The following is a 19934-nucleotide window of genomic DNA, read 5'->3' as shown; positions in this document are numbered from 1 at the left end:
ATTTGTTAATTTTCCAGCAAGCTGTACTGTTCAGAATACAGCCAATCAAAACAAATGTCATAAAGCCCAACTATAGGTAGTAACTTTAACTCAAAGGAAAACTACCAGGTCCTGACTCAGAATCTAATTAGTCTTATGGCAGATAAAATAATCCATTTCCCCCAATCTATAGCAGCTGAATAATCAGAAAGTGGCTGACATAATTATCATAGAAGGAGGGTTAGGAATGGAAAAGTCAATACCAATGAAAAACAGAAACTAAAAATGCAAAGTAACCTGATGCTATTTCATAGGGCTAAAGATAAGAATCCCTAGGATGTCGGTCAAATTCTTGGTGACCCTGGAAGATGTGACAGCTTAGTGTTGTCATACAAATATAGGAGGCCAAAAGTGGTCCAATATATTCCATGTTTGGCCCCTTATTTTTTCTATCATCTACAGCAGAAAACACCAGTTTTCAACTCTGGATTGTGTAATTTGAAGCATCACCCCATCCAACTGTGCACATGACTACGCTTCAGGGCAGTTATCCAGAGTTTTCAAGAGAAAACTGGTTGGCACTTTATGTAATATCAAATAGTTTAACTTGCCCAAACATGGGACTTCTGTTGCTCTGACTAAAGTTCAGGGTGTATATCATTTGCAAATTTAAACTGTGGGGAGGTTTTCTAAGAAGTTTAAAAATAAAAAGGAGGTAGAAATTTGATAGACAAATAGAATATGGTCACTTCCCTACCCATATTGTAAGAAAAACAACACCTCTGACGTTATTCAAATGTACACCTGTCCAGTTTGTGCTCTTTATGTTATTCTGTCATGACTCATCCAATATATGCAAAAGCTGAATTTGGAAAGATATTAAAAACAGAAGTGAAAAATAGTGTAAGCAAATACAACCTTAACAAGGGTGTTCTTTTCTTTTGTTATGAAAGATTTCCAAAACGCTTGTGCCACATATGAGAGATCAAAGTACTGTCCATAGAATCGTTTCCGTAAAGAATAACAAGTGGTCAGAGCTCAAATAAACTGATTTTTTAAAAGCTTCTTCACTCCAATTAAGCTGATGCTTCCTCTGTGTGACTCATTTTAAACATAATTAAAACAAACTAACGTGACAAGACCAATGATTCTGTCAAAGAGTGAACTGAAAGACACAAGATTAGAGCCCTTCCTGCAACTGAAGTTCCATGTCATTTACCGCATGTTTACCCACTGCAGATATAAAATCTGTCATCCTGCAAGAGCAGAGGTGTAAGTTTTGCCCAGAGATGCCCAGTATGGGAAAAAGAAAATAGGAGAAGTTTAGGAGTAAGAAAATAGTCAATTTCTTTTCACAATTAAAGGCTGAGCATTTAAATGGATGTTACCTTAAAAGAGACAACCAGAGGGAGGGTGTCTAGAATTGGATTGAAAAAACAAAAATGATACCTTAGGTGGCTACGCACCCCATCAATGAACCAGAAACCAGAGAAAACCCATTTCAAATTGTGCTGTGCCTTCCTGCCTGGGTGTTCAGCTGGCTCCCAGGAAGTACTCTTGGCTAATTAATAACAACCAAATCTAATCTTGCTCTTGTGTGCGTGTGGCTCTGTATGTATGTAAAAGGAACGGGATCTTTTGCTGCCAAATGTTCTACAGTTAGTCTTGTTACTGGAAAAGGACAAGCCGGGGAAGGTTTCTAGATAATTTTTCTCAACTTTAAACAAAAGAGCCAATTCCTGTTTGCTTCACAGCAATTTACTATAATAAACAATGCAAAATGTAAATGGATCCTATAGCAGGTGTATCATGAGGATATTATTTTAGAACCTGTGGCAGTCTATGGAGAGGCATATTACCTTATCCACCTGGGCTCTTGAAACTCATCCAAAAATTCAGAATTGCTAGGAACAAGTGTTTTAAATTTGAGAAGTTAAAGCATATCTTGGTTAATAATAATAATAATATATTATGATTTCAAAAGAGTTAAAGGACAGAATTTTTTATGTTCTCTATTCTAAAAAAGATAAATATTTGAGATGATTGATATGTTAATTAGCCTGTTTTGTTCATTCCACAACGTACATACGCATAAAAACATGTTGTATCCCATAAATTTATAGAATTATTTGTTAAAAATAAAATAAAATTTAAAACATATCTTGGTAAAGCCATATAAAATAATGATGGTTTACAGTGATACTACAATTACCTTACTTCATCTCTTTGACATTTTCCTTTTATGTTTGATATTTGTTACATTTTCATAAATTAAAAAATTAAAATGCATCAAATAGGTGTGACTCCTCAGAGAATTTTGCAACGAGGGCTTAGGTCATATAAAGTATGGTAGTTAATTTTGTAAATTCATATCTTGTACAGTTTTCTGAAAGCAGAACCCATGAGTAATTTTTCCTTTTAAACGATGCTCCTTGTCATTTAGAATCATTAGCCTCATCAGTCATAAGGTACCTGCAGTGAGAACTGCGGGGCTCTCTCAGGCTGCCTGAGGCTGCTGCCTCCCTTCTGTTCTTCCGTAGGCACTGAGCCCTAAGCTCATTGGCAATCCTTAGCTTGGATGGGAGACAATAGATAGATAGATGGACCAAGTAGTCACAACAAAGCAGAGGTAATTTAACCACAGGCTTCTGGGGATTTTGCTCTATACTATGTTTTGAATCTCCTCTTTGTGTCAGGCACACAGTTGGGCACTGGGATGAATAAAGCAAATAAAGCAAAAATGAATAAAGCACATTCCCTACCACCGAGAAGCTTGCATTATAGACAAGGAGATAAGTATACAAAAATACTATTGCCTGCATGTGTGTTAAGTGGTATAGAAAAGTTTTCAGTGAACCTAGTATAGACTGAGGGGTCAGAAATGGCTTTCTGGAGAACATGTTACCTCATCTGTGTCTTAAAGGATTGGTGGAAGAGAGTCAGGCAAATCAATGTGGAGAAGCAGGTGAACTTCCAGGCAGAGTCAGGAAAATTAGAAATTGCATGAAATGTGTAGGGAATTACAAAACATTCAGCTGGCGGTAGCATAATTTTTGAGAAATATTGGCACGGTGAAAATCATAGTCTGTCTTAAATATTTTTTTTCCAAAGGAAAAGCAGACTTCTGTCAAGGTGATAATTAACTTTGTTTAGTTGTGGCCAAATATCACATTGGACAAATTGTCCTGGTAGCTCCTTCTACATTGCCTCCTCTGATAGAATGCCTGCTCATCTAACAATGGATGGGAGGATGAATGTTATGAAGAGAAGGCTTGGTATCTCAATGTATATACACAGTGGGTTGAGCTGGAGAGGTAAGGACTAAAAAGCAAGCAGGGATGGAATAAAAGGATGAAAGGAATCTTTATACAGGTATGTTTCTTGCTGAGAATATTTATTAATTTTTCTAAAACTTGTAAAGGGGAAAGGAAAAAATCAATTCAACCTAGATATCCAAGGGACACTTGCATAAACCCACACAGGGGACTGTTTTGTGCATTTATTTAACTTCAAATGCATTTCAGGTTGTTCTGTTGAACAGGATTGGGACAATCAGATGGTGCATCATTAAGTTTCCCTGGTAGAAAGCATGATGAGCCCTTTGTTCCAAAGAAATAAGACATTTAGATTTTATCCTCTTATTTTGGAGACCAGGCCAGGGTAAATCAAATTCTGCCTTTACATTTTGTCTTTTCTAATGAAGGAATGCAGTCTCCAGGAAAGAAGTAACAGAGCAGAGGAATTGAGACCACAGGCTGGGGAGCACAGACAGAAGTAAGGCCCAGTTCAGTTCTGCCACATTGTAATTGGGGATCTTGCATAAATTAGCTAATCTTGAAGAGCTCTGGTTTCTGAACACCTGCTTCATTGAGTTGCTGGGAATTTTTTTTTTTTTTTTTTGAGACAAAGTCTCACTCTGTCACCCAGGCTGGGGTGCAATGGCGTGATCTTGGCCCACTGCAACGTCCGCCTCCCGGATTAAAGCGATTCTCCTGCCTCAGCCTCCCGAGTAGCTGGGATTACAGGCGGCTGCCACCACGCCCAGCTAATTTTTGTATTTTTTGTGGAGATTGGGTTTCACCATGTTGGCCAGGCTGGTCTCGAACTCCTGACCTCAGGTGATACACCTGCCTCGGCCTCCCAAAGTGCTGGGATTACAGGGGTGAGCCACCGTGCCCGGCCGTTGCTGGGAAATTAAATGAGATTGTGTATAATCAGTTTCACACAAGCCTAAGTTTCCCTCCTTAAGAGTGCACACAATAAAACTAGATATGACGATTATCTGAGTAATTAAAAACATGAAAGATAGCTTACCCTTTGCTGGAGAATACATCTGATGACTTCATACTAGTAAAAGAAGAGAATGGCTTCTCATCTTGTATTTTTAGCTGTATAGGCCGTTTTACTCCCCAGAAAATGTCCAGCATTCCTTCAACAATTAGTTTGCCATCTTCTGTCTAAGGAAGAAATGAATAATCCCCCAATTGTTTTTGTATTATTTATAGATGGTAAATGTTTTAACTGAAGATGTAGAAATTAAGTGTGTAAGAAACCTTGATAGGTTAAAAATAAATCCCAGGGTTAGGATTTGGCTTTCCAATTTATCTACAAAGCAATTCCATTTTTAAAACATTCTTTTATTTTTGAAAACAGCTATACCCAGCAAAGTGAGTAAATTATAATGGTAATGACATGTCCACCAGAGGGCACAGTATGTCAAAATGCTTTCTGAACTCTATGATTCTTCAATTAAGTGGAATTTTAATTCTCTAATTTTGTTTAATTTAAAATCAAAGCAGATTCAAAAATTATACTGAACTAGAAATTAGAAAAAACAACAGCTATTTAAATATTTAGCAGCTATTTCCTCATTGCTGAACAGAAAAATATTTAACTCACAAAGTTATGCAAAACAAGTAAAATAATACGTGTGAAAATACACTGTAAAAATTCAAAACGTTATAGATATATTTTGTAAAACAATAGCATTTGAAGAATTTCTTTAAAATTAGAAATATGACAAAAGAAGGAGACAAGCTTAACATCATGAATTTTGTGGAAACTTTTGAATTAAAGTACAAGTCATCATTATGTATATGAAAGTCCTTTTCCAATGTCAAAGTAATGTTTTCTATTATAGAAACTTTGGAAAACGTAGAAACTAGCAAAAGTCATATGCCAGCCACCCAATACCTATTTTAACATTCATTAACTATTATTGATATTATGAAGAATCAATTGTTAGACAACATTTAATAACTCAATTCTTATTTGAGAGCATGATGAAAACTCCATACTCTGGAATCAGTTGGGCCTGTGCTCAAACCCTGGCTCTGCCACTTCCTAGTTGTGGCCTTGGACAAGTTGCTGGCTACCTTTAAATTTGGACTTTCTCATGTGAAAAACAGATATTCATAGCACCTGGCATTCAATAGGTGCTCTATATTACTGTTGGTTATTTCTTTGGCTGATAAACTTGCTTTGGAATCACTCCTGAAACAAAGTTTTACACTTCTTCCACTTTTGACTTTACATTTCAGATTACTAAGAGGTCAGGTTACCAATCAGTTGTTTTCAACAATCAAACACAATTTATTCCTTGTAATGACTGTATATGATATAGATTATATAGTTAATGGTGGATAGCATTTTTTTTTGGTTAAATCAATGAATACATGAATATTTTATTAACATGGTCTGCAAATATAAGAAAGAGAAAAAGTCCTGAGATGTCCCTTCCCTGTATATTTTCGTGCAAGCATGAATGTTTTCAAACATTTATTTATTTTTTTAATCCACCTTAATTCTATTTATTTTCTACTTTTATTTTATTATACTTTAAGTTCTAGGGTACATGTGCACAACGTGCAGGTTTGTTACATATGTATACATGTGCAATGTTGGTATGCTGCACCCCTTAACTCGTCATTTACATTAGGTATATCTCCTAATGCTATCCCTCCCCCCACCCCCCTCCCCAAAATAGGCCCCTGTGTGTGATGTTCCCCTTCCTGTGTCCAAGTGATCTCATTGTTCAATTCCCACCTATTGGGAGAACATGCGGTGTTTGGTTTTCTGTTCTTGTGATAGTTTGCTGAGAATGATGGTTTCCAACTGCATCCATGTCCTTACAAAGGACACGAACTCATCCCTTTTTATGGCTGCATAGTATTCCATAGTGTATATGTGCCACATTTTCTTAATCCAGTCTATCACTGATGGACATTTGGGTTGATTCCAAGTCTTTGCTATTGTGAATAGTGCTGCAATAAACATATGTGTGCATGTGTCTTTATAGCAGCATGATTTATAATCCTTTGGGTATATGCCCAGTAATGGGATTGCTGGGTCAAATGGTATTTCTAGTTCTAGATCCTTGAGGAATTGCCACACTGTTTTCCACAATGGTTGAACTAGTTTACAGTCCCACCAACAGTGTAAAACTGCTCCTATTTCTCCACATCCTCTCCAGCACCGTTGCTTCCTGACTTTTTAATGATTGCCATTCTAATTGGTGTGAGATGGTCTTGATTAGAATTTCTCATAGCATTCTTTCTCTGCCTAACTCGAACTCAATTAAGCCTTTATATCAAAAACCCATAGAATCTCTAAAAATAAAAAAAAAAAAAACACTACTCTGCTGAGGTTGTTAATTCTTCATTGCTATATCTCCAGCTTTTAAAACGGTGTCTGGTACATGCTAGACACTCAATAAATATTTCATTAATTATTAATTAATTAATTGAATAAATAAATTAATTTATTCATCAAAGATGAATAAAGCCACATATTGTCATCCAAGGACTGCCCCTTTTAAACAGTGTCAGAAGATTTGAAAAATTCTGAATTATGACTTTATTGAGCAGTGTGTTAAGATGGAAAAGTCTTGTACCCTCACCATATACTTCATTTCATACAGTTATGAAAAATTATATAAAACATGAAACTATTTTTAAAAATTAAATAACTTTTTTTTTTTTTGAGACAGAGTCTCACTCTGTTGTCCAGGCTGGAGTGCAGTGGTGTGATCTTGGCTTACTGCAATCCCCACCTCTTCGGTTCAGGTGATTCTCCTGTCTCAGCCTCCCGAGTAGCTGGGAGAACAGGCATGCATCACCATGCCTGGATAATTTTTGTATGCTTTTTTAGTAGAGACAGGGTTTTGCTATGTTGGCCAGGGTGGTCTCGAACTCCTGACCTCAGGTGATCCACCTGCCTTGGCCTCCCACAGTGCTGGGATTACAGGCATGAGCCACCACGCCTGACCTAAATAACTTTTGTATTATAAATGGAGCACTGATGTACAGAATTGGAAAGAATATGCCTCAACTTAAATGTTCATAGCACCAAAACTCAAACATTTACCTAAAGGAAACAAACTTAGCATCATGAAATTTGTGGAAACTCTTGAATTAAAGTATAAATAATCATTTTCCTAGTTTTAATCTTTTCCTAAATTTTATATTTTTATAATTATGTATATGAAAGATTTAAGATATAGGACAATGTTGAAATAACTTAAAATTAGGCCCACTTCTTTATAAAGGGATTAGTTATTTCATTCAGTATATTATTGAATTTGGGAAAGTAATTGAAATACCCAATTGAACTAAATTATTCAAGCTTAATAGGAAAGGCCAGAGTGCTTTGTAAATTTCCTTCTGTCCAAACTGTAGATTTAAGCCAAATCATGGTCACCTAAAGTCCATGCTGTGCCATGAAATTAAATCAGGAGTAGAAAATTCTAATGTCCCCTTTGGCCAGGAAGATACTGTAAATATGTAAAGCGAACCCCATCAGAATACAAGGCTGAGTGAAGAGACCTATGGAAAATGAAGCACTGAAATTAAATAAAAAGAAAAAAAGTAAACATAAGGCCACTTTGTACAGTACCCTGCCAGTGGCACTCCTAAAAATGCTTTTGAAGAAATAAAGGGCATTCAAATAACAAGAGAGGAAGTCAAACTTTCCCTGTTTGCAGATGACATGATCTTATATCGAGAAAACCCCATTGTTCCAGTCCAAAAGCTTCTTAAGCTGATAAGCAACTTCAGCAAAATCTCAGGATACAAAATCAATGTGCAAAAATTGCTAGCATTCCTACACACCAACAACAGTCAAACAGAGAGCCAAATCCCAAACAAACTCCCACAGAAAGAATAAAATACCTAGGAATACAGCTAACAAAGGAAGTGAAAGACATTTACAAAGGTAACTGTAAGTCACTGCTCAAAGAAATCAGATATGACACAAACAAATGGAAAATCATTCCATGCTCATGGGTAGGAAGAATCAATATTGTTAAGATGGCAATATTGCCTAAAGCAATTTACAGATTCAATGCTATTCCCATTAAACCACCATTGACATCCTTCACAGAACTAGAAGAAACTATTTTAAAATTCATATGAATCCAAAAGAGACTGAACAGCCAAGGCAATCCTAAGCAAAAGAACAAAGCTGGAGGCATCACACTACTTAACTTCAAAGTATACTACTGGGCTACAGTAACCAAAACAGCATGGTACTGGTACAAGAACAGACACACAGACTGATGGAACAGAATAGAGAATCCAGAAATGAGACTGCATATCTACAAATATCTGATCTTCAACAAATCTGACAAAAACAAGCAGAGGGGAAAGGATTCCCTAGTCAATAAATGGTGCTGGGATAACTGGCTAGCCATATATAGAAAATTGAAACTGGACCCCTTCTTTACACCATATTCAAAAATTAACTCAGGATGGACTAATGATCTAAATGTAAAACCTAAAACTATAAAAACACTGGACAATAACTAGGTGATACCATCCAGGACATAGGCATGGGCAAAGATTTCATGATGAAGATGCCGAAAGCAATTGCAATGAAACTAAAAATCAGCAAATGATATCTAATTAAACTAAAGAGCTTCTGTATAGCAAAAGAAACTATCAACAGAGTAAACAGAAAATCTAGAGAATGGGAGAATATTTTTGCAAATTATGCATCTGACAAAGATCTAATACTCAGCATCTACAAGGAACTTAGACAAATTTAAAGGAAAAAAAACCAAACAACCCCATTAAAATGTGGGTAAAGGGCATGAGCAAACACTTCTTAAAAGAAGACATACATGTGGCCAGCAATCATATGAAAAAGCTCTACATAACTGATCATCAGAAAAATGCAAATCAAAACCACAATGAGATACCATCTTACACCAGTCAGAAAGGCTATTATTAAAAAGTCAAAAAATAACAAATGCCGGTGAGGTTGTGGAGAAAAAGGAACCCTTATACACTGCCGGTGGGAGTGTAAGTTAGTTTAATAATTGAGGAAGACAGTTGTTTAGGTCAAAGACCTAAAGACAGAAATACCATTTGACCCAGCAATGGAGAATAAATCATTTTGTTATAAAGACATATGCACACATATGTTCATTGCAGCACTATTTATAGTAGCAAAGACGTGGAATCAACCTAAATGTCCATGAGTGATAGACTGGATAAAGAGAATGTGGTATATGTACACCATGGAATACCATGCAGCCATAAAAAAGAACAAGATCATGTCCTTTGTAGGGATGGAGCTAGAGGCCATCATTCTTAGCAAACTGATGCAGATAGAGAAAACCTAATACTGTATGCTTTCACTTATAAGTGGGAGCTAAATGATAAGAACACATGGACACATAGAGGGGAACTACAGACACTGAGGCTTATCAGAGGGTGGAATTTGGGAGGAGGGATGGGACCAGGAAAAATAACTAATGGGTATTAGGCTCAATACCTGGGTGATGAAATAATCTGTACAGCAAACCACCATGACACATGTTTATCTATGTAGCAAACTTGCACTTGTACCCCTGAACTTAAAAGTTAGAAAAATGCTTTCTAGCTTCAGGACTTTCCTGAATTATTTCTTTAATATTTCAAATTTTTTATTATTTTGATATAGTGCACATCTATTGGAATCTAATGCATTCACTTTAAAACCCACATCAAATTTTACATTACAGATGCATCATAATTTGTTTGAATAATCCCTAATTGATAGGGACATCTTCAAATTTTCTCCATTACAAATGACATCACAATGAATATCTTTCTATATACATTCTGATGCATTTGTAAGAAAGTATTGTAATAGATTTTCAGTGGAAATGCTGTTAAAATATTCATATTCTATTTTTAAAATAGAAAGAAAATATGTCATTAAAATTTTTAAATGCTTTTCTATCTCAAAAATGCATAGAAAGTCACAAGTGTTCCAAGCCCAAGTCTAAAAGAATCATAATCAAGTTAAACTTTCACCTGTTTCTTCCAGAATTGTGTGTGTGTGTGTGTGTGTGTGTGTGTGTGAGTGAATAAAACTGGATTGCCTTTCTTCAGTGGGCTTACCTCTCCATATAAAATCTGCAAATTTTTCTGGTTCTCATAAAAAATGTTATAGGTCTTCAATAAAGAATTAAGTTGTTCCCTAAAAATAAAAAAAAAAAAATTACAATCAGTCTTAGGGTTTTTAACAGTAAAAGGTAATAATGGTACTTTCATAAAGGTATGAGATAGAAAGAAATAGTTTAATGGAATCTTTACTGTTCTGTCACTTTAACTTAACATAGGTCATTGGAAGTGGAAGCATTCTTAAAATATCAGCAAATGTTGGAGGTGCTAATTCATAAGTAAATAACCAAAGGTAGGAAAATGACTGAGGACAAAAACGGTGAGAACAGTGTTCTGCAGCAGGAGGCAGCCACAAAACAGGAATTCGGTTTCATATTCCTTTGTGTATTTCAACATTTATAACCAACCTAAATTAAGCACTGGTGTGTGGCTGATACTGTCTCTCTACACACTACTCCCTCCTGTGTGCCCAGGGCATGGGATGGGACACCAGTGCCCCAACTCTCCAAATCTCTGTTACCTTCTGTAAGCCACTTAGTATCCCTGAATTTCCACAGCTGTGAAATGAAGGTGATCTGCCCTATTTGCCGGGGCTGTTTAGACCATTAAAAGCAACCACGGAAGTCAAAGATCCCAGGTGGCTGGGTGAAGTGAAAGTGAGCAAAGTCTCATTGTTGCTGTGGCACGGGCGCTCCTCTCCTGGCCTGACCCACACAGCTGGTAATGGCAGGCTTTGGCCAGGAAAGCTTGTAGGGGAGGAGCCCTCTTCCTTCCTGCCCCTTCCAGCTGGGTATCAAGATCTGAGACCATAAGTGTGGTGAATGACTCAGCACTTTCTTGCCTGGAAACTCCTCCCTGTGTCTCCCACTGGGAGCACAGCTATGGTAAGGAATGCTCTGACTTATCTCACCCTTTGTGGCAGGTGGGCCCTGGCAGTGGGAACACTGGCTCTTACCACATCTCTATTCTATCTTTCTCTCAGTGTCTCCGCGTCTTGAGATGCTCCTCTTGAGATGATCATCGTTTCTCACCTGGATTATTGCAGCAGCCTCCTAAAAGCCTCCCTGTAGCTGCTGTTTACTCTCAACAGCAGAAACTGTTGTAATGCAAACTTGACCATCTCTCGTCTTTGCTCAGAACTCTTCAATGTCTTCTTGTTTTTCAGATTAAAAGCTAACATCTTTACGATGGCTTAAAAGGCTGGATGCAACTGGTCTTCTGTTACCTCTTTCATCTCATTTCCTCCCACCCTTCCCTCACTCCATGCAACCACCAGCCTCCCTGGTGTTCCTTGGCCACTCCAGACACACTCCCATCTTGGGGCCTCTGCACTTGCTGATCCCTCTGCCCAGAAAGATCTTCCCCCACACTTTCACCTTGCCAGCTCATTCATCTTCTTTAATTATTTAATCAAAAATTATCTTCTCAAGAAGTCCTTCCTGATCACCCAATCTAAAAGTTCACCTTCTCCCAGCATTTCGTATCTTGATTTTCTCCTTTGCCCCTGTCCCTGAGTCACCTTCAATATAGTTTACTTATTTCCTTATGTTCTGCCTCCTCCATTGAATGTAGCTCCAACAGGTCAGGGGTATGTATACATTTTGTTCACACTGTATCCTGTGCCTGGAAGAGTACTTGGTACACAGCAGGAACCTGACAAATTCTGGTTGATTAAAATTATTGGGAAATTCTCATTTCCTAAACAACAATAAACAAGGGAAGAAAAGCTTTCTCACATAAGCAGTTTTATATATATTAAAAAAAAGACCCAACAAACCGTGATATTAAAATTCCAAGCATTTCAAATGCTAAAATCCCTTTGATCCTCAATATCTGTCACTGTCTCATAAGAAAATGAGAGGGCAGGAGGTTTGGTCTACTTTATTCACTCCTGTGTTCCTGGTTCTCGGAGCAGAAACTTGCTCACAGTAGGCTCTTCTTCAATAAATACTGAATATTGAATAACAGAATTTATATATACTGTTACATGTTTGAAATCACGTAAATATACATGTTACCATTGGCTTTTTCTCATTTGTAATTTTCAAGGTGTACATTTTCAAGGATCAATACACTCCACACAATTGCCATAAAAAAGATTCTCCTGAAGTCCTCCATACTGTTGGTCCATCTCCCAAGTGGATTACTTTAAATGTTTAATGTTAATGAACACGTCTCTTCTAAACATCAGTGGCCACACTGATTTTGTTCTCCTGGGATTATTGTCATAGGTTATTTCCTAAAAATCATACTACCGGCCAAGAACATGAACATGATTTATAGCACTTACTGTTTAGTGCCAGAACACTGTTAAGAAATTTCACCATAAAGAAATTTTATGGTAAAGAAATTTCAGGGACACTCGGGATGCAACTCCTGATATGCTGAGCTGTGAGAGTTGTTATGAAAGCAAATGGAGCCTTACATACTCTTATTCCCTCAACTTCTGCTTCTGATAAAAGTACATCATATAGTAGAGTATGAGCAGCCTTCAACGTGTTTACCTCAGGATCATGTGCCGTTGGAAAATGTTTCTGAACCTGAATAGAGCCTGACTAAATCCTCAACTGAAGTAAGTCTCCAAATGACATAAGGAGTTGGCAAACTGTGGTCCCAGGCTGCCCATTTTTGTAAATAAAGTTGTATTGGAATATCACCACACTAATTTGTCTGCTCATTGTCTGTGGCTGTTTTTCTGTTATAACTGCAGAGTTGAGTAATTGTAACAGAAACCATATGACCTACAAAGCCTGAAACATTTATAATCTGGCTCTTTGCAAAGAAAGTCTTCCAATCTGTAATCCACTGTGTAATACAGCGTAGCTGGATACCATAGAAGTCTTCCGTATTTTTCTCACCATGAGCAGAATCTTTTTGATTATTAATTGGACTTTGAAAGATTTTGGAGTGTTGAAGATTAGAGCTCAGTAAACTAAAGTATTGGAATAAAATTAGGTAAATTCGTGATGCAATGCAAAGCAAGAAATTAGAAAAGAAAATTTATATGTTGCCTGAACAAACTATAGCAATGGTGAATGCTGTCCAAACATTTCTTTTAGTTGTGTGTACCTTACCAGAGACACTTTTGAAGATGATTAGTTTATGTACCTGATGAAACAATATGTCTAATATAACCTTGAAAATAAAATGTATGTCTGTAACATTCTAATTTAACTTGGCATTAAGGGAACAACACGGTGAAGAATTACTGTTAAGTTGATCATCTGTGTCTATTCACATTACACCACCCCATAGAAGGTCATTTATTCAACATGACACAGTTGCGCTGTGAGCACAGTCAAGAGGCCTCAGTCATGCTCAGAGGGTGGGTTAGAGCTTTAAGGAATAGATGTTGCCTACGGTGAACCTTGGTGGGTGAGAATTAAACAGGAAAAGAAGGGTGTAAAGAGTTTACCTGGCAAAGAAACAACATGAACAAGGACATGTAGCTATTTCTATAGTTCGCAGAAAAAACTCAAGAGTTGGGATTCCAAGAATACAACATGTAAAATGGGAAATGCTGAGCAATGAATGAGCCCCGTGAAACATTTTAAGAAACTTGAAATTCACTTTGCAGGCAATGGGCAGCTATTGAAGATTCTAGGCAGGGGAAAGACATGATGATACTAAAGATCACTAGGTAGAATGTAGAAGATAGATATCAGTACCAGACAAGATAGAGGCAGCAAGATGAGTGAGATCACTGCAACACTAGTGCGGTAGAGGTGCAGAAATGAGGCTGATGTTCCTTGGAAAGGTTAACAAATGTCCCATGTCTGTGGAAGGTTCTAAAGTCCAGAAGAGACCTGTAATAATTACAGGCATTGTATGGTGTAGAAGACCCAAAGGCAATTACTAAAGTGTTATCTGGGCAGTCTCTACTCAATAAGAAGAGCACTGATTTAATATACACTGTGGCCTCTCAGTGGCAGTTTTAACAGATTTTTTTAGGGTACACCTAAGTGTTACATATGGACCCCCTCAAAAAGAATTTGTGAACCTTTCCCCCTAAAACCCGTAAAAGTTCACCTTCCAGCATGATCAGACTGCTTAGCATAGACAGTTTGATGGTCTTTAAAATACTTTCAAATGGGTGATAAGAAATTGATTCTCTGTCCAGTTTTCCAGTTTACAAGTCTGTGATGTCCAAGGCACGCCCAAGAAACAGACACAAGTTTCTCACATTTTTATATGTGAGGTGCAAAAAATTGATTTTCTAGGAAAAGGCCTTGGTTTTTGGAACATGAAACACTGTATCACAATAGTAACAAGGGTGTTTTTAAACATCATCAAACACTATATAATACAGATGGTGTTTTCACTAAACTGAAGAAAACCAAACTTCCATATGAAGTGGACTTGTAGCTAAATGGACATGTAAATTATAAGTTTCTCCAGGATAGAAGTTGGCACCCTGCCACAAGCAGTGTGGCGAGAGAATCCTGGTATAAGCTGATGAACACCCAGGATTCTTCATCATGGCCCTGGAAGAGAGCTAGCCAGGGAAAGACTGACCTCGGTGGGAGGCAGATCAGGGGGAGCGATGCTGAGGGGATCCCAGGGTCCTGTTCCTTTAAGGCTCCAGCTTGGTTTTATGAGTAATAGTGGACCCAGAGTTTACTGTAAAATGCTCTGGTGTACTTTGTACTTTGTGGCCTGTATTGCAGCTGCTCAGCAGATGGGAATTACCCTTACTCTGACGTTTGCCATGAATAATGTACTTTGCAAGAAATGAGTTCCTCAATCTTATCAGGTATTTGGCTGGCTGGAAGAAACAATTTTTTATTTAACTTTATAAAACTGTAATATACATGAATGTGCGACAGGATAGTGGGTGGAAGTGAATTATGTCTCATATCCATAGATAGAGTGGATGTCAAATATTAGTTGTACTAAGAGATTTTTTTCCTCTTGTTTTAATAATGACTTACAGCATAATTAAGTGGCTATCTTAGTCCTTCCCTAAAAACCAAAGAACCCTGTCCTACTCTTTACAAAGTGATTCTTTCAGTTTGAACCCACTAAGGACAAAGCATAAATATAGTCATACGCTGTCACCCTACACAAGCTTGAAAGACTTCCGTGTGATACAAGTGAACCTCAGCGGAAAATACACTCAACAAAGTCGCCAAAGTCATATTTAGCCCCTGGCTGTGCTTCCTGAGTTTGTGTTACTTCTGCTTCTTGGAGACTTGCTGAAAAATGTTCATGGTTCCAATTAGGCAGCCACTGAGCTGCTTAGTGACAACAGCATTAAGAACAACATTCCATCCCAGCACTTAAGGAGGCCGAGGTGGGCGGATCATGAGGTCAGGAGATCGAGACCATCCTGGCTAACACGGTGAAACCCCGTCTCTACTAAAAAACAGAAAAAATTAGCTGGGTGTGGTGGCGAGCGCCTATAGTCCCAGTTATTCAGGAGGCTGAGGAAGGAGAAGTGCATGAACCCCGGGAGGAGGAGGTTGGAGTGAGCCTAGATCGCACCACTAGCACTCCAGCCTGGGTGACAGAGTGAGACTCTGTCTCAAAAAAAAAAAAAAAAAAAAAAAAAAAAAATTAGGACAGCATTCCACTGTGTGTGTGGCCATATTTAAGAGCAGGAACCAAAAACATTTGAAACAGACTTCAGCAGGTGAAAAACTGAGGCAGAAAAGGATAATGCTAATTAGTTCTCTAGCACAGGCTTGCTTTTTCCCCATTGATTTTGTTCACGATATTAAATTTTAGCAGTGAGGCTATGTAACAATTTCATATGTCAGGTTAAAAAAGCTGAATTTAGAACTTTATATTTTTATATTTTATAAAAAATTTTTATATTTTAGAATTTATAAAATTTTAGAATTTTATATTTATAAAATTTATAAAATTTTGGAATTGTATATTTTTATAAAATAACTATGAAATATTAAAGTTAAACATATTAAACATTACATTAAGTATGTAAAGGTAACAAATTGATTATTTGCTGGGAATTAAGGTTGTGATTTTTATTTCCTATGTTGTAATTCTATACACCTTATAAATTCTTTTCTTTCTTTCTTTCTTTCTTTCTTTCTTTCTTTCTTTCTTTTCTTTTGAGATAGAGTTTTGCTCTTATTGCCCAGGCTGGAGTGCAATGGTGTGATCTCATCTCACTGCAACCACCACCTCCTGGGTTCAAGTGATTCTCTTGCCTCAGCCTCCTGAGTAGCTGGGATTACAGGCGGCTGCCACCAGGCCAGGCTAATTTTCATATTTTTAGTAGAGATGGGATTTCACCATGTTGGACAGGCTGGTCTCAAACTCCTGACCTCAGGTAATCCACCTGCCTCGGCCTCCCAAAGTGCTGGGATTACAGGTGTGAGCCACCATGCCCAGCCTATAAATTCTATATAAGAAATGTATGACACTTTCATGGTATTTTTTTAGGTTCATAGAAACATACACTCTTGTATGTTTCTGGAAAGATGGAATCAGGAAATATGAGGACACAGAAGAGAACTAAATAAAGCCTTCTCATCAAGCCATTTGCCAAGACAAATAATCATTCCATATTACTGATGTCTGCAAACAGAAGCAGAATTTTCCAAACCCATTTTATCCTTTATTCCTGTCCATTTGAATCCTGGAATTAAAATTACAAATTTTGGCTCCTTTTTCATAAACAGCCATGGTACCAGGTCTTTTTGCTTTTGGCTTCATCTCCTGGTTCAAATGATGAAGAAAGAATGCTTTTCATTCTTTGCATAGAGACCCTCCTCAGCTAGAAAAGTAGGTTATTCACATTTCCTTGGCAAATGAAGGGATTGAGTTCCAGAGTTTGGAAACTGAGAAATTTGTGGAGAAGTAGACTATCTTGATTGAAGTAAAAAGGCAAACCCTAAATTATTAGGAAGCTCTGAATTCTGTCTCACTCTTCCGACTTCAAATACCTGAGGCGTTTTCCCTTTTTTCTGCAGCCTCACCAACATATATTATTTTTTGGCTTTTTTATAAAAGCCATTCTGACTGGTGTGAGATAGTATCTCACTGTGGTTTTGACTTTCATTTCTCTGATTAGTGACAATGAGCATTTTTTCATGTTTGTTGGCTGCTTGTATGTCTTCTTTTGAGAAGTGTCTGTCCATGTCTTTTGGCCACTTATACACTGTTGTTGGGAATGTAAATTAGTCCAGTTGCTGCGGAAAGCAGTTTGGAGATTTCTCGAAAATCTAAAAGTGGAACTACCTTTCAACCCAACAATCCCTTTACTGGGTATAGACCCAAAGGGAAATAAAACATTCTACCAAAAAGACATATGCACCCCTATGTTTATCACAACACTATTCACAATAGCAAAGACATGGAATCAACCCAGATGCCCATCTGTGCTGGACTGGATAAAGACAATGTGGTACCTAGACACCATGGAATACTCTGCAGCCATAAAAAACTGCAAAATCATGCCCTTTGCAGCAATATGGGTGCAGCTGGAGGCTATTATCCTAAGTTAACTAATAGATAATTAGAAAATCAAATATTGCATGTTCTCACTTATAAGTGAGAATTTAACCCTGGGTACATATGTACACAAAGATGGGAACAACGGGCACTGGGGACCACTAGATGCAAGAGAGAGGGAAGGGGACAAGGGCTGAAGAACTACCTATTGGGTACTATGCTCACTACTGGGATGATGGGTTCATCCATACCCCAAACCTCAGCATCATGCAAGAGAGAGATGAGGGAATGGAGCAGTTAGGCTGATACTTAGCTCATATTTGGGTTTTGCTTCTCATTTGCCCATGGTTTAGCCTTCCATTTCCTGTTTTTCTGAGACAAGTCTTACAGTTGTTTTTTTTTTTTTTAAGTCAGTTGAAAAGTAAACACAGGTGTGCCACATAACACCAATATTATGGGAGCAGATGCAATCTTGCTGTAAAATTACACCCTTTGTGTATGAACAGATAGGGACTTCTGTGCTTATTAAGAATGAGTACCTTGACTTCACACTCTGATGCCCCTTGCTCCCTTGGGAGGGAGAAACTATCCTGTTTAATGAAGTCTTTCATTTATTGTAGTGATATGCCTTTCGGCCCCCTGGACGTTTGGGATTGTTACTAGAGGGTCTGAAACACAACAGGGAGCCAGTGATTCTCAGGGCCATCAACATGAGCAGGAGCCTGAAAATGGGAGCCTTCCTGACACACAGGCTCTTACACTCACTGGCTCTGACACTGTTCTTCGGTAATGCTGCCATGACTTTCACCACTGGTTATCTTTACATTCCACAAATAATAATAATAATAATAAGAAGAAGAAGAAGAAGAAGAAGAAGAAGCAAACTCCTTGCTGCTATTCAGGGGATCCTCCAAACATTCTCCACACTAAATCTAGAGTATGTAGAACGTATCTAATCATATCATCTGCTTTGTTAACATCTTTAAATGTCTTAAATGTCTTTCCATTTCTTTTGGGATAAAACCCCCACATTCTTATGGCAGGTTAAGTCCTGTTTGGTCTCTCTCCTGCCTTCATCTTCAGCCTCCGTTCAAGAGACATTTTCCCCGTGTCCTGCACCCCAGCACCCTGGGCACCTTTCACTGGTGGGAACTCTTTGCTCCATGGCCATAAGAATTTCTGGCAGATTTCCTGCATCAGAAACACTCTCCACCCACTCCCCTGAACTTTGACAGCTCCCTCCTCACTCAGATCTCTGTACAAACATTGTTTCTAGGGAAGCCTTCTTGGATCTCTTATTTAAACTAGGGCTGTATTCTTTCATAGAACTGGGTTCCTTCCCTCAGAATACATGTCAGTTTGTTTCAGGTCTTTAGACCTATGTGGACCTCAGAGTGTGATCCCTAGACCAGCAGCATCTGTACCACCTGGGAACTTAGACATGCAAATATTCACCACACCCTAGAACTCCCGAATCAGAAACTCTGGGGATGGAGCCTAGCAATCTTTCTTTTAAAGAACACTCCAGGTGGTTCTGATAAAGGCTCAGGTTTGAGCTACAGCTTCAGATTGCAAGCTCCATGAGTAGGACAGCTACTTCTTCTCTTTTCTCCCCTCCCCTCCCCTCCCCTCTCCTCCCCTCCCCTCTCCTCCCCTCCCCTCCCCTCCTCTCTCCTTCCCTCCTCCCCTCTCCCCTCCTCTCCTCCTCCTTCTTGCCCATGGTATGCTCTCTTAGGGAATACGGTATAGAAAATTCACACATCCAGAAATTCAAATAAATTCCATACGTGTAATGTATTTCTAGAGTCTGAATTTTGACTTCGTTCGACTTTCTATGAGAACATTTTTAGTATATCTTGGGCAGACAAATGATCTCATTATTTTTAAACCTCCTTAATTGATAAAACAGGTAGCAACAAAGTAGACCAATTTTACTAGGAATAACCGATTATTGAGTCATACTGATATGCTCAATGGCTGTGGACAATATATGCTTATTGAAAAATATCAGATATAAAAAAAAACTTAATGAATGTCCTTCTTTCACATATCTTGTGATGACGTTATTGACCTTTTTGCGACAAAATAACAGATGAGATACCCAGTTTCTCATAATTGCTTTTCATTTCACTGGATCATTAAACATGA

The 19934-nt window shown here is 37.9% G+C and overlaps 1 protein-coding gene across 4 annotated transcripts in view; it reads right to left on the bottom strand.

The window, feature by feature from the left end:
* Window positions 1-19934, bottom strand: part of RASSF6 (Ras association domain family member 6) — a 46825-nt gene that overhangs the window by 14756 nt on the left and 12135 nt on the right. For 3 of the 4 annotated variants that reach the window (XM_078003485.1, XM_078003484.1, XM_001103698.5), the window contains exons 3-4: window positions 10365-10443; window positions 4294-4436 (exon numbers count right to left, since the gene is read on the bottom strand). In XM_078003485.1, coding sequence (XP_077859611.1) covers window positions 4294-4436; window positions 10365-10443 — 222 coding nt within the window. The remainder of the gene's footprint in view (window positions 1-4293; window positions 4437-10364; window positions 10444-19934) is intronic. The other variant, XM_078003483.1, reaches the window with a different exon arrangement.

The sequence above is a fragment of the Macaca mulatta genome, chromosome 5, assembly GCF_049350105.2.
Source record: "Macaca mulatta isolate MMU2019108-1 chromosome 5, T2T-MMU8v2.0, whole genome shotgun sequence".
Taxonomy (NCBI): domain Eukaryota; kingdom Metazoa; phylum Chordata; class Mammalia; order Primates; family Cercopithecidae; genus Macaca; species Macaca mulatta.
This window is presented reverse-complemented; position numbering and strand designations above follow the sequence as displayed.